General features: G+C 40.2%; 1 protein-coding gene across 1 annotated transcript; it reads left to right on the top strand.

Moving 5' to 3' along the window:
- LOC133648590 (proton-coupled zinc antiporter SLC30A2-like) lies at positions 1-11923 on the top strand. The gene is made up of 8 exons (XM_062044832.1): positions 1-149; positions 2554-2765; positions 2847-2993; positions 3251-3404; positions 3774-3993; positions 6783-6888; positions 6977-7111; positions 11443-11923. Exons 1-8 carry the CDS (start codon positions 67-69, stop codon positions 11586-11588), a joined length of 1203 nt encoding a protein of 400 aa, XP_061900816.1. The 5' UTR covers positions 1-66; the 3' UTR covers positions 11589-11923.
- Positions 11924-13605: the final 1682 nt, after the last annotated feature.

Raw genomic sequence — 13605 nt, 5'->3', positions numbered from 1 at the left:
CCGACTGGACCTTTTGCCATATTCCTCCTTCAGCGTCGGGACCTCCTTCAGCGCCTCATTCTCCTCATGGACGTAAAAGCTGCAAGTTCTGAGAAGTCTCAGCTGATCCACGACAAGAACCACAAGACCTATTGTGAGCGCGTGCACAGGTGGGGAGAAAGGTGCACGCACGTGCGCGCTCGCGTACACACACACACACACACACACACACACACACACACACACACACACACACACACACACACACACACACGCACGCACGCACGCACGCACACGCGCACGCAAGTGATCTTCATCGTGCAGGAGTGTTTTAAGCCAATGCATTTCCACGCATGACTCGCTTGTGGACAGACTGCGTGACAAATGGCGCGCGCGTCCTCGTGGACACTTCATTATGAGCAAAGCTGTCTCCGCGCGTGTGCATGTAGTTGCACGCAATCTATACATACATATAAATTATTTAAAAAACAAAGCACACAAAGTATGATGCAAAATAATCATTAAATAAAGAATGATTTGTATTTTATTTAGTGTACATAATAATAAATATATGTGTCACTACAATGAGATCTAACCATCAACTAAATTGCTTTTAATTCACACTTTTCATTAGCATTATAATTATAATGTTATTATGTATTTATAAAAAGGCATATTGTCCTTAAATATAATTAAAGCAGCTTCTGTTGCGTATTTTTTCCAACCAAAATATGATACCTCTGCAGTGTATGCAAATACACGCACAAACATAAATATTGTTAAATAAATAGAATAGATTAGAACGCCTTTTATTGTCACTATGCTTGTCATGAGAATAAAAGCATATGTCAGCATTATAGATTTTGTATCACATTTTAAGGCATGAATTATATGGCCTAAAAAAGCTAACATAAATATTTAAGTCATTTTAGTCGCTAAAGTCATTATGGATTTTTTTTTAAAACTTGAAAATGTAAATTAAAACATGAATTTAATGTGAGGGGGGAAAATGTTGCAGAGGCCTTCTCTTTTATATTCTGCGGAAAATGTCTATTACATTTGATTATATATTATAAAGTTGATCCACGGTAAAATCAACCTAATGTTTTATATGTAAAATAATTGTATTGTATAAAATTAAAAACATTATGCATGGAAAAAAAAACCGAGATTGGACAATGTGTGCGTGCATGTGCAGACGTGCGTGCGCGCGTTAGAGTAGTGCATATATTTGGGATTTCATGCACCATTTGTGACGTTCACGGCGCGTGCGCGTGTTTACTGTCCACCTTCAATTCTGGAAGTGCATGTAGATGTTTTTTTTTGTTTCTTTCTTTCTTTTATACATGGAAATACATCTTAAAAAGATCGTTTGTTGTTGCCATTTTATTATAGTGTTGGTTGGATAATCCACAACAAAGTGACACCTTTGCAGTTAAATACACACACAAAAATACAGACATTTATTATTATTTAACCTAAGTATTATCATAAAATGAATAATACAATTATATTAGTTCTATTATTTTCTGTATGATAAAGAAGTTGTGTCATGTTCACACTGACAGAAATGACTTGGGGTTGAGACCCTTCCCTTAGTAAAAAGTGGGCAAAACCCCAACCTGGCAACCAACTGGAACTATAGTAACAACAAATATGGACACTTCATTAGGTACACTATTTATTTCAAAACAATAGAAAAAAATCAGATAAGAAGGTTCACTTTTGACACTGTCAGAGAGGAATTCTAACAATATAATTGAACTGTACTGCTTCATGCTCCTTACCAACATTTTAGGAACGGTGCTGTCTGGTGCACTTCACTTGTACACGTAAACACGATTTTGTGGCTTTGTGAAAACAAATATTGATGTTGTTGACATTATCAGAGTTGGTAACAAAGAGTATTTATAAGGGTGTGTGCGCGTGTGTGTGTGTGTGTATGTGCGTGTGTGTGTGTGTGTGTGTGAGCGAGAGAGGTCCCATCGGTGTCATTGAACACAATCTCTTTTTCCACTCCACTGATTTTCTTTAGTGGACATCATCCGTCTGTGTGTGCGTGTGTGTGTGTGTGTGTGCATTTGTGTGGTAAAATACATGTGAATGTGTGTGTGGCTATCTCAAATGAGTCTAGATTAGGTTTCTTCCACCTCATTAGGCACATCATTGCAGGAAGACCCCCACAACATATGTGTGTGTGTGTGTGTGTGTGTGTGTGTGTGTGTGTGTGTGTGTGTGTGTGTGTGTGTGTGTGTGTGTGTGTGTGTGTGTGTGTGTGTGTGTGTGTGTGTGTGTGACACTCCAAGGGTAGCTTTCAGTCAGTGTAGCCACAGACAACATAAACATTAGACGTCAACATTTTAGCATTAGCATGTTATAGCAACATATTGTCTGATCATGTGACCCACGTCCTCACTTAGCAAAGTGAACTGCTTTACTTGTTTTTGGTAAAGTGTCCACAATCATTACCATGATGGCCGCAGTTTGACCATGGAACAGAATATTTTCGTATGGAGAAAATGGCTTCCAAAACAGAGGTCTTGCTGTATTTTACTCACCTTTGTACACCATCAGTTCCTTTCCAGACCCTAGTGAGCAGTTCCCAGACTTCCCCTTTAAGAATGGCGGCATGTCGACCGCCATGGAGCTCAAACGTCCCGTGGGCGTCCACTGCCACCGCTCCAAGGCCTCGGCGTGCGAAGACAGCGTGGACAAGCTGCTGGCGAAAAAGAAACTTTACATCGCCTCCGCCATCTGCCTGGTCTTCATGATCGGAGAGGTCATAGGTAAAGTCCACAGGCGCGCGACGTCATGCAGGTGCCGGAGAACACAAAGACCTCAATTGCACCTGTGTCTCCCGCACGCAGGAGGCTACTTGGCCCACAGTCTGGCCATCATGACGGACGCCGCTCACCTGCTGACCGACTTTGGCAGCATGATGGTCAGCATCTTCTCCCTCTGGATCTCCTCCAGACCCCCTACCAAGACCATGAGCTTTGGCTGGCACAGATCAGGTGAGACCCTCAGGAGACACTTCATTAGGTACACCTGGTGATTGACATCCATTTGGAGGAACTGCATTGAAGATTAAATTGTACTTTTACTTTACCCGCCACCTGTAGGGTTGGAGTGGAACAGGCTTGTTGGTCAAGCGAGCGGAGAGGACGTGTTTCGAATGTTATTTGTATGAATTAATTGGGCGTCACAGTGTACCTAATGAAGTGTCCAGTGAGGGTGTGAGAACGTTCCTCAGGTTGCGTTCTCTCCGCAGAGATCATGGGGGCCTTCTTGTCTGTCATATCCATCTGGATGGTGACAGGGGTTCTGGTCTACTTGGCCATCGAGAGGATCGTGCGCGGCGACTACGAGATCGAAGGTCACGTGATGCTGGTCACGTCAGCCTTCGCTGTCGTCGTCAACATCATGTGAGTAGAAGAAGCGAAACTAGGTTTTTATTTTATTTTTTATTTTTATTGAGACAAAGATTATTTATGTATTTAATATTTGTTTACTTACTATGGCATATTATTTGTTTATTATGTATTTGTTCACTGTTATGTTACAGAGAACAAGGAAATAGGATACAATTGCTATGTATGAAAAGGGTGTAGGATTAGATAAGCTCAGCTTCTACCTACTCCTTTTCGGACGTGCTGTAATGAAACAACTGGAAATATGTGACGAATTACATTGTATTGTATGCATGTTCGAAATAAACTGAAACTGAACTGAACTGAAACTGAACGAGGTTCAGATTTTAAACCAATAAAGTCTACTTTCTGATGACTTCACAGCATGGCGTACATCCTGCACCATTCCACCACCTTCCACGCTCACGGCCGCGGCTATACTCACATCGACGAGGACGCTCAGAGTCCCGTCGCTCACGGCCATGCTCACTCGCTCCTGGGCGCCCACAGCAACACCAGCGTGCGTGCCGCTTTCATCCACGTAGTCGGCGACCTACTGCAGAGCATCGGCGTCATGGTGGCAGCAATCATCATCTACTTTCGGGTCAGACGCTCATTGAACACTACCATGGTTGTACACAGGGGAAGCCATTTATTGGTATTTAACTATAATTATTATTGATTAAATAACATAACAATACCATATTGCCTTAATTACAATACTGCTAATATACAGGAAACACGAACAAAACTATGATTCGGATATACCGTAGTATAGTCATCGATAAATAAATATATAGGTGGTAATTAGGGATGTCCGATAATGGCTTTTTGCCGATTACCGATACTCCGATATTGTCCAACTCTTAATTACCGATACCGATATCAACCGATACCGATATATACAGTCGTGGAATAAACACATTGTTATGCCTAATTTGGACAACCGGGTATGGTGAAGATAAGGTCCTTTTTAAAAAAAATAAAAAATAAAATAAAATAAGATAAATAAATTCTAAACATTTTCTTGAATAAAAAAGAGAGTAGAACAATATAAAAACAGTTACATAGAAACTAGTAATTAATGAAAATGAGTAAAATTAACTGTTAAAGGTTAGTACTATTAGTGGACCAGCAGCACGCACAATCATGTGTGCTTACGGACTGTATCCCTTGCAGACTGCATTGATATATATTGATATATAATGTAGGAACCTGAATATTAATAACAGAAATAAACAACCCTTTTGTGTGAATGAGTGTGAATGAGTGTAAATGGGGGAGGGAGGTTTTTTTGGTTGGTGCACTAATTTTAAGTGTATCTTGTGTTTTTTATGTTGATTTAATTAAAAAACAAAAAAACAAAAAACAATACCGATAATAAAAAAACAACGATACCGATAATTTCCGATATTACATTTTAAAGCATTTATCGGCCGATAATATCGGCAGGCCGATATTATCGGACATCTCTAGTGGTAATGAGAATGTGTGTATTGTCTTGTTTATAGGCTGCTTACCAATATTAAAATATACAGTATAATGAAATACAGCTGGACGAAGTGGCTGGGGAGAGGGAAGTCTGGGCTTCCCTGCTTAGGCTGCTGCCCCCGCGACCCGACCTCAGGTAAGCAAAAGAAGATGGATGGATGGATGAAATACAGTGAAATATATGTTTAAAAAAATTATAATATAATGCAAATGAAATGTTGTGCCTTGTACACTGTAAGAACAATTTCATTATCAATCACATCAATCACAATTTATCTGTATAGCTCTTAATTAGGGATGTCCTATAATATAATATCGGCTGATAAATGCTTTAAAAATGTAATATCGAAAATTATCGATATCGTTTTTTTTATGATCGGTATCAGGTTTTTATTTTTATTTTATATTTTTATTAAATCAACATAAAAAACACAAGATACACTTACAATTAGTGCACCAACCCAAAAAAAACTCCTTCCCCCACTCATTCACACAAAAGGGTTGTTTCTTTCTGTAATTAATATTCTGGTTCCTACATTATATATCAATATATATCAATACAGTCTGCAAGGGATACAGTCCGTAAGCACACATGATTGTGCGTGCTGCTGGTCCACTAATAGTACTAACCTTTAACAGTTAATTTTACTCATTTTCATTAATTACTAGTTTCTATGTAACTGTTTTTATATTGTTTTACTTTTTTTTTATTCAAGAAAATGTTTTTAATTTATTTATCTTATTTTATTTATTTATTTATTTTTAAAAAGGACCTTATCTTCACCATACCTGGTTGTCCAAATTAGGCATAGCAATGTGTTAATTCCACGACTGTATATATCGGTATCGGTATTTAAGAGTTGGACAATATCGGAATATCGGATATCGGCAAAAAAGCCATTATCGGACATCCCTACTCTTAATCACAAGCGCGTCAAAGGGCCCCACAAACAACGACATCCCCTGATCAGAACTACAAAAGCCTGAGTTGGGAAAAAGACAAAACTTTAAAAAGGGGCTGCGGATGTGGGGACCCTCCTCCGCTGCAATGGATGTCGAGTGGCTACAGTTATTGAATTATTACATTCATGATAATGTGGGAGTTCATGTCTATCGGAAAGACATCAGAGGGTCTTAGGGGACTCTTCTTCCATGTAGACGAGTCGACAACGCAGAGACGTCACCAACTGATGCATAGAAGAGTGCATGGTTTACCTCAGGTCACGACTTGGGACAGCTAGCACTCTTCCAGACTGGTACCTCTCCAGAAATGATCTGTGGCCACCTGGTAACCTCTCCATGCAAGAGAGGGGGACAGGGCAGATCTATTTAAAAACAGAAGTATACTGTATAAATGAGTTTTAAGATGGGACATTATAAAGTCGTCATTAAAAATTCACAGCAAATTGCTGGCTAATATTTTACTTTCTCAGTAACATTTATTGTATTTTACTGTGAAATAACAGTTAATTGCTGAGAAACATAAGGTTATTATTTGTTGTAGTACATTTTGATTACAGCATTTTGCTGTGAAAAATACTGTTACATGCTGCTGGTAATTTTTTTAAGGTGTTGTATAAAGAATTATTATAGTCAGTAAATATTAATTTGAGATTTGTTAGCCACTTTTCTGCCTGATTAACATTCCACAAATTCATAAAAGTAGCCTCCTGTGTAACATCTCAACTACCTCTTCATTATCCTGTATTTTTGGATAATTTTGCAGTGCTAACATGATTTTTAAAAACATTTAAATGAAAAGCTGTTTAGGATGGAAGCAGCTTGACGGCCTTTCCAGCTCAGAGTGCTTTAGTGTCACCTGGAATATGAAAAAAAAAGAAGAAGCTGGAAAGCCGCCATGTTGATGTGTGTGCACTCACTCGTGTCTTTCCTCCCTCGCAGCCTGAGTACAAGGTGGCCGATCCCATCTGCACCTTCCTGTTCTCCATCTTTGTCCTTTGCACCACGGTCACCATCCTCAGAGATGTCTTCCGGATACTCATGGAAGGTCGCCATCTTGGAAACGCACACACTGAAGCTTGCACAGAATATAAAACATAAATGCACATGAAATGTTGTCACTCGTTTGCCTGCAGGTTCGCCGAAAGGAATCGAGTTCAACTCGGTGAAGGAGCTTCTGATGTCTGTGAAGGCTGTCAGGTCGGCACACTCGCTGCACCTTTGGGCTCTGACGCTGGGCCAGACCCTGGTCTCCGTTCACCTCGCTGTTGGTAAATATCACACATGTTGACATGCACAAACAACAGCAGGGATATACAAAGTGCGGCCTGGGGGCCATTTTTGACCCGCAGCTCATTTTTTATTGGCCCTCGACTAACTGTAAACTAGATTATGGTATTAAAGCAGTGGTGTGCCCTCAGGGCCAGCAAGGCCTTCTCTGCTGGCCTAACATAACCAGAAATCATGATCATAATTAATGACAAAAGTAATTTTTTAATTTACTTTCCCTTAATGTCTAAAAGTATTCATATTCTCTACATGTCCTACTATGCTCTTTCCAGTGCTGTTATTATTAGGTTAGAGTTTGTATCCAATCAGAATTCAGCTAGCTTATGTTGCCATGCTGTACGAACTCTGCCCGGGGCCTTCAGAATCAACAATGCAGGCGTCCATGCACTGCAAGTGAACGGACACATGATAGACAATTGCCACAGCCAATCAGATCACGAGTTGTTGCCAGTAAGGCCTTTTAGCTGGCCTCACGCTGTGATTGGATACTCACCTTGGAGTCCCAAGTGAGTATCCAATCACAAGTTGCGAAAACAGGAAGTGGCACCGGAGCTATACGAGCCATAGAAAGCCACAGAAAACTCACCTGTACTCCCAAAGAAGGAGAGCAACATGTTGATTAGGTGGCAGATATATATTTGCAAGGCCATTTTCAAGAAGGATACTTAAGAGAAACTACATCTTGTGAGATGAGGTCGGCCGACACCGGAAGCTATTATTCGTTATTCGTCCCTCGAGGATTCTGAGATGTTGTGATCATGCCAATTCATGCAAATTAATGCAAATTCAGCTAAATGGAACCAATCCCGCAATTATGCATGGCCTCGCAATTTTGCCCAATCCCTGCAATTTCCCCGCACATTTGTTGGGCCAATCATTGTCATTTTCACCGATTGAATTTGTCCCAGGGGCACTCAAAAGCAACGCAACTGTCTTACCAATGCAATGTCTCCCTGCATCACTTGGGGGGCGATTATTATTATTATTATTATTATTATTATTATTTTTGAAAATGCAGCTGGGAAATCAGTCATTTTCAGCCGCAACAATTCACAAAAAAGCCAGCAAAACCCTGGAGAAACTGAGAATTACACAACTGCCCCATCATTTGGTTATTAATAATAATAATAATAATAATTAGCTTTATTGTCTCCTAGGAGAAATTTGTCATGGACATCAAGACACAGCGTTTTACATACATACATACATACATATATACGTACATATATACATACAGCTCATCCGACAATACAGTGATTACAGTGAACAGTGCGCAGGTATATCAGTTAGTTATGAGATCACACATTACACTTCCCCCGTGTTGCACACCTCCCGTGTTGCACTATCCCAATATTGACTCCTTATTATTGCATCTGGTTATTACAGTAGTTTTCTGTTGTTAAGTGCTTTGATTGCCAGTGGGACAAAGGAACATCTATACCTGTTGAGTTTGTATGTTGCTGTTCTGTACCATTTATCATTTGGCATCAACACAATTTCACTATTATCATTGTTTAGCTACAAACGGATGGAAAACCTGCTTTGGAATCAGAATTAAAGTGACAAGCCTGTTTAGCAAGTGTAGAATTGAATTTAAAAAGGGTTTCAATGACAATAGCTTGTTGTATCAAATAACATCGAGTGAAGAACTGCGTTTACGTGCAGTACATTTTTTTTTTGTCAAGATTGAAATACATAATTTTAGAAGGATGAAATGCCTTATTGAAGCATATAATTTCCAGGCTTTTGCGGGCCACAATAAATGATGCGGCAGGCCAGATGTGGCGCTCCCCAGGCCTTGAGTTTGACATCTGTGCCATAGCATCTGTGCCATTTACGTCCCCAGGAAATAAAATGCATAAATGCTCGATAAAATTTACTTCAAAATACTAGTTTTAATTAGGCAGAGTGTGCTGTACATTGATCTGATTATCTGACCTGATATTTCATAAATGCAATTTAAATATTAATTTAAACTACTTCAAACAATGAAGAGAATTACATTTGTTGTAAATCTCCCCGCTTCCTAAAATTAGATTTGACCATAAAATATAATCATTTAATAAATCCTTCAAAAATGTTATATTTTCACAGATTTGTGTTACTCCTAATTCATATATTTGAAGTTTATTTCTTTAAAAAAACTCACACTTTATTTTTTTTCATTCAGCCCATTACTCATGCTCATGTCGTATAGAAGAACTTGGACCACTGTAAACATTGCATTGAAATTTTAACCTTGCTAGTAAACAGAACACTGGGGCCCAAATTTGTGCTTGACATAACTGAGGCGCTCCTCAAGGCACCCCTTTAAGTCCTCTCCTTTTGGCAGTTAGGTGATGCAGTCTAGCTTGTATACTTCAGATGCCAGTCATGAGTCATGTGTTCAACTTCTTTGGTTAGTGGTGTTCCTCAAGGGTCCATTTTAGGTCCTTCTTTTTTCGTCATTCGGGCTGTTCAACTGCCACTTGCGAGTTTAGTTTAAAAAAAAAACTCACTTTTTTTTTCAGTAGATTCTTAAACAACACAAGAGTGTTGTCATATAGATGATCTTTGACTAGCTTTTTTTTAACTGAAGGTCTTTGAAAACAGCATAGCGCTCCTTCCTGTAAATCTGACAAGATAAACAGAGCTATAAATAAATGATAAATGGGTTATACTTGTATAGCACTTTTCTACCTTCAAGGTACTCAACGCGCTTTGACAGTATTTCCACATTCACCCATTCACACACACATTCACACACTGATGGCGGGAGCTTTCATGCAAGGCGCTAACCAGCAGCCATCAGGAGCAAGGGTGAAGTGTCTTGCCCAAGGACACAACGGACGTGACTAGGATGGTAGAAGGTGGGGATTGAACCCCAGTACGTTGTAATGTGCTTAGTGTCAGAATGTTATTAGCATTAAAGCCACGTTATATTATGTACTATATGTTAGGTATTTAGGTTGATTGGCAACACTAAATTGGCCCTAGTGTGTGAATGTGAGTGTGAATGTTGTCTGTCTATCTGTGTTGGCCCTGTGATGAGGTGGTGACTTGCGCCCGAAGCAGCTGAGATAGGCTCCAGCACCCCCTGCTACCCCGAACGGGACAAGCAGTAGAAAATGGATGGATGGATGGATGTTAGGTATTTGCTAATTCATTGCTAAAACCCACTCCGGTTACTTTTAGTCCTGTTACTCAACTAAGTAATATTTGCCATAGGAATCTTGCACAAAATAAGATGTCACCTTAGTTGGGCCTATACACGTTTGGAGTAGTTCAATGTGTTTATTATTAGATTTAAAGTTGTAAAAACACAAACATGTTAGTTTGTTTAAAGACAGGGGTGTCAAAGTCAAGGCCCACGAATGAATGATCTATGGATGATATTTGATTAGTATTAGAACCGGCCTGCTGCTGTTTTGCACGCACCAATACTCGATCAGTGTTGGCGCTAGGAATTTTCAAAATGGGGTCCCAGGGACCCCATCAAGTCATAAAAATGGGGTCCCACAGTACATTTTTGGGGTGCCACTTTTTCGTAATCGTTTTGAAAACAAATGATAAATGTATTCATGGTCCTGTTATATCTCACATTCTATATTGTGTTTTGGAAAAAGGTTGTCCTAAACGTTACTTAATTCATTTAAAAAAAATAATACAAAAGATAACTCTGTACCGAGGATGTCGTTGTGGCTTGTACAGCCCTTTGAGACACTTGTGATTTAGGGCTATATAAATAAACATTGATTGATAACACATTTTTATGCATATGTACATTTATTCACTTATATTCTTTCCTTCATGGATCTAAAACTTTAACGCTGCCGGTATTTTTTTCTATATTTTTATTGTAATATTTTCAGAATGTCCATCCATCCATCCATTTTCTACCGCTTGTCCCTTTCTGGGGTCGCGGGGGGTCGCTGGAGCCTATCTCAGCTGCATTCGGGCGGAAGGCGGGGTACACCCTGGACAAGTATTTTCAGAATGCCCCATCCATGCATTTTCTACCGCTTATTCTCTTCGGGGTAGCGGGGGGCGCTGGAGCCTATCTCAGCTACAATCGGGCGGAAGGCGGGGTTCACACTGGACAAGTCGCCACCTCATCGCAGGGCCATTTTCAGAATGTGTTTGTTCTATTTTCGGCCAAAGTAAGACAAAGAAAACAATCTGAAGTTGTCTTTATTTTTTAGTTTTAATGCCATGATTTTAATAGTCCGGCCCGCGTGTGCACAGATTTTCCTCCATGCGGGCCCTGAGCTAAAATGAGTTTGACACCCCCGTTTTAAAACATTTAAATGGCAACATTATTGACTGTTCCCAGACGAGGGCGCCGACGCGCAGTCTGTCCTGCAGGAGGCCGCAGAGCTTCTCCACATCAAGTTTGGCTTCCAGAGCGTCACTATCCAGGTGGAGCGCTACTCGGACGACATGAGGCACTGCCACCTCTGCCAGGACCCCTGTGACTGACACGACTCCACATTCCCCCGCCTAACACACACACCTGCAAGAGAGGAGGCGGCGCCCGGCCCGGAATGCCCACCAACATTCCCTTCAAAACCAAAAAAGAACCATCAAAGTCATTCGGGAGGCTCCAATCCACCTTGAAGTGGCGCACCTGACCCAACCTCATCATACCACCTTTAAATAAAAACACATAGCCACGCCCTTTGACCCGTTTGGTCTCAGCGAAGGTCATGTACCCGACACATAACGGCGGTTCATTGCGGTGTTCTTAAGAAGTTCCAATCAGAGACTCTGTGTCCAAATCCTCCTAATGAGCTGATCAATAAGACTGATTGGAAGGTGAACTCACTGCCTAAAAGTCCTCTGAACTGCAGAGACGCTCACCGCCATCTTGAAAACCGGTCATTATCTCATTGACACACATTTGACTTTCATTTAAAAAGGGCTGCATCTCGTTAAGGAAACACATTTTAATGATCACCAAAGACACATACACTGGCCACTTCATTAGGTACAACATCCCATGAGATTCGACACAACTCTCATGATGCTGAATGAAGCAAAGAGTCCAGTGTGTGTGTGCATGTGTGTGTGTGGACATAAAATGGGAGATTTCCACAAGTGCAAATGAGGACTATCAGTGTCAGTGTTGTGTTGTGCTACAGCATGTTCTTTGTGTGTTTTTGTGCTGGATGCTGCGTCGAGGCAAAGTAAATCACATGACCATCATGTATAACATGATATTAATGACATCATTTTTTTTTTTTTAAAGTGGCGATGTCCAAAGTGCCATGTTTGTCCCAAAGCTCTTTTTTTTATTGGCCCAAGCATCCTTCAATTTTAATTTATGTGGCCCTCAGTGAAAAAAGTTTGCTGTATACTATTTCAACACCAGTCCATCCATGTGTTTGGAACAGAAGTAAAAGTATGAGGGGCCGTCTGAGACATAATTCTGCTTACAATGCTGACACACAGACACACTAGTGTTATGGAAAACCTCGCACACACAGACGGCCCCCCATATGAAGCCATATGTAGCATTGTCTCAGTTGCAGGATCAAGGATCACCTGTGATCCATTCACTATGACTGGTTCTGGTCCAAGTACTTGCATGCTCGTTAGCTGTGAGTCTTTATCGTGCTCAAGTGCCAGAAGGAACCTTGCCGTCAATATTCTGAATGTAACGATGACCAATGTGTATGTTTTTCCATGTTTGAGAATGCTCCGTGTTGTCTTTTGTGTGCATATTATATACAGTTTGTGTGTGTGCGTGTGCGTGTACACGTGAAAATATGAAAACGGTGTCTTTTTGTAAACCTCCAAATAAAAGATGGCGGACTGACTCTTCATCAGTCTACATTACACTGAAGTTTTGTACTATTTTACTCAATCCAAAAAAGTTTTGATGCACCTTATCAGTCAGAAAATTAAGCTCTCAACAATTTAGAGCAGGGGTCCCCAAACTTTTTGACTTGGGGGCCGCATTGGGTTAAAAAAATTTGCCGGGTTGTATATATATATATATATAAATAAATAAATATATATATACCGATGTCACTTTATCGATGGGAAAATGCATTTTTAGACATAATGAATTGATTGATTAAAAAGGACAGATTTAAAAAAAAAAAAAAAAAATTTAAAAAAAAAAGTTTTTTAACTTGGGACTTCCCGCGGGCCGGATTTTGGATGCTGGCGGGCTGGATTTGTAGTTTGGGGACCCCTGATTTAGAGCTGGCTTGTCACATTTTAACACATTAGCAGTAGTGGTTTAGTCCATTTCAAGTCCAAACAGTTACAATAAAGTACACTAGTAATGTTTCCCACATAGATTTGGGACTGTGTGAGAATGTAGCTTGTCATTCCAACTGCACGTAGTAGATGGAGAAGGATTAGTGTTGCCAACTTAGCGAGTAATCAGAACCATCTAGATTGTTTTTCTAAAAAAAGCACCTAGCGACAAGTTTTGCTGGAGATTTTTGGAGGTTCAACTTGATTTATTGTTCTTGTCAGCTGGCAG

The sequence above is a fragment of the Entelurus aequoreus genome, linkage group LG04 (genome assembly GCF_033978785.1).
Source record: "Entelurus aequoreus isolate RoL-2023_Sb linkage group LG04, RoL_Eaeq_v1.1, whole genome shotgun sequence".
Classification (NCBI taxonomy): Eukaryota; Metazoa; Chordata; class Actinopteri; order Syngnathiformes; family Syngnathidae; genus Entelurus; species Entelurus aequoreus.
The sequence above is the reverse complement of the archived record's forward strand: the minus strand, read 5'-3'. Positions and strand labels throughout refer to the sequence as shown.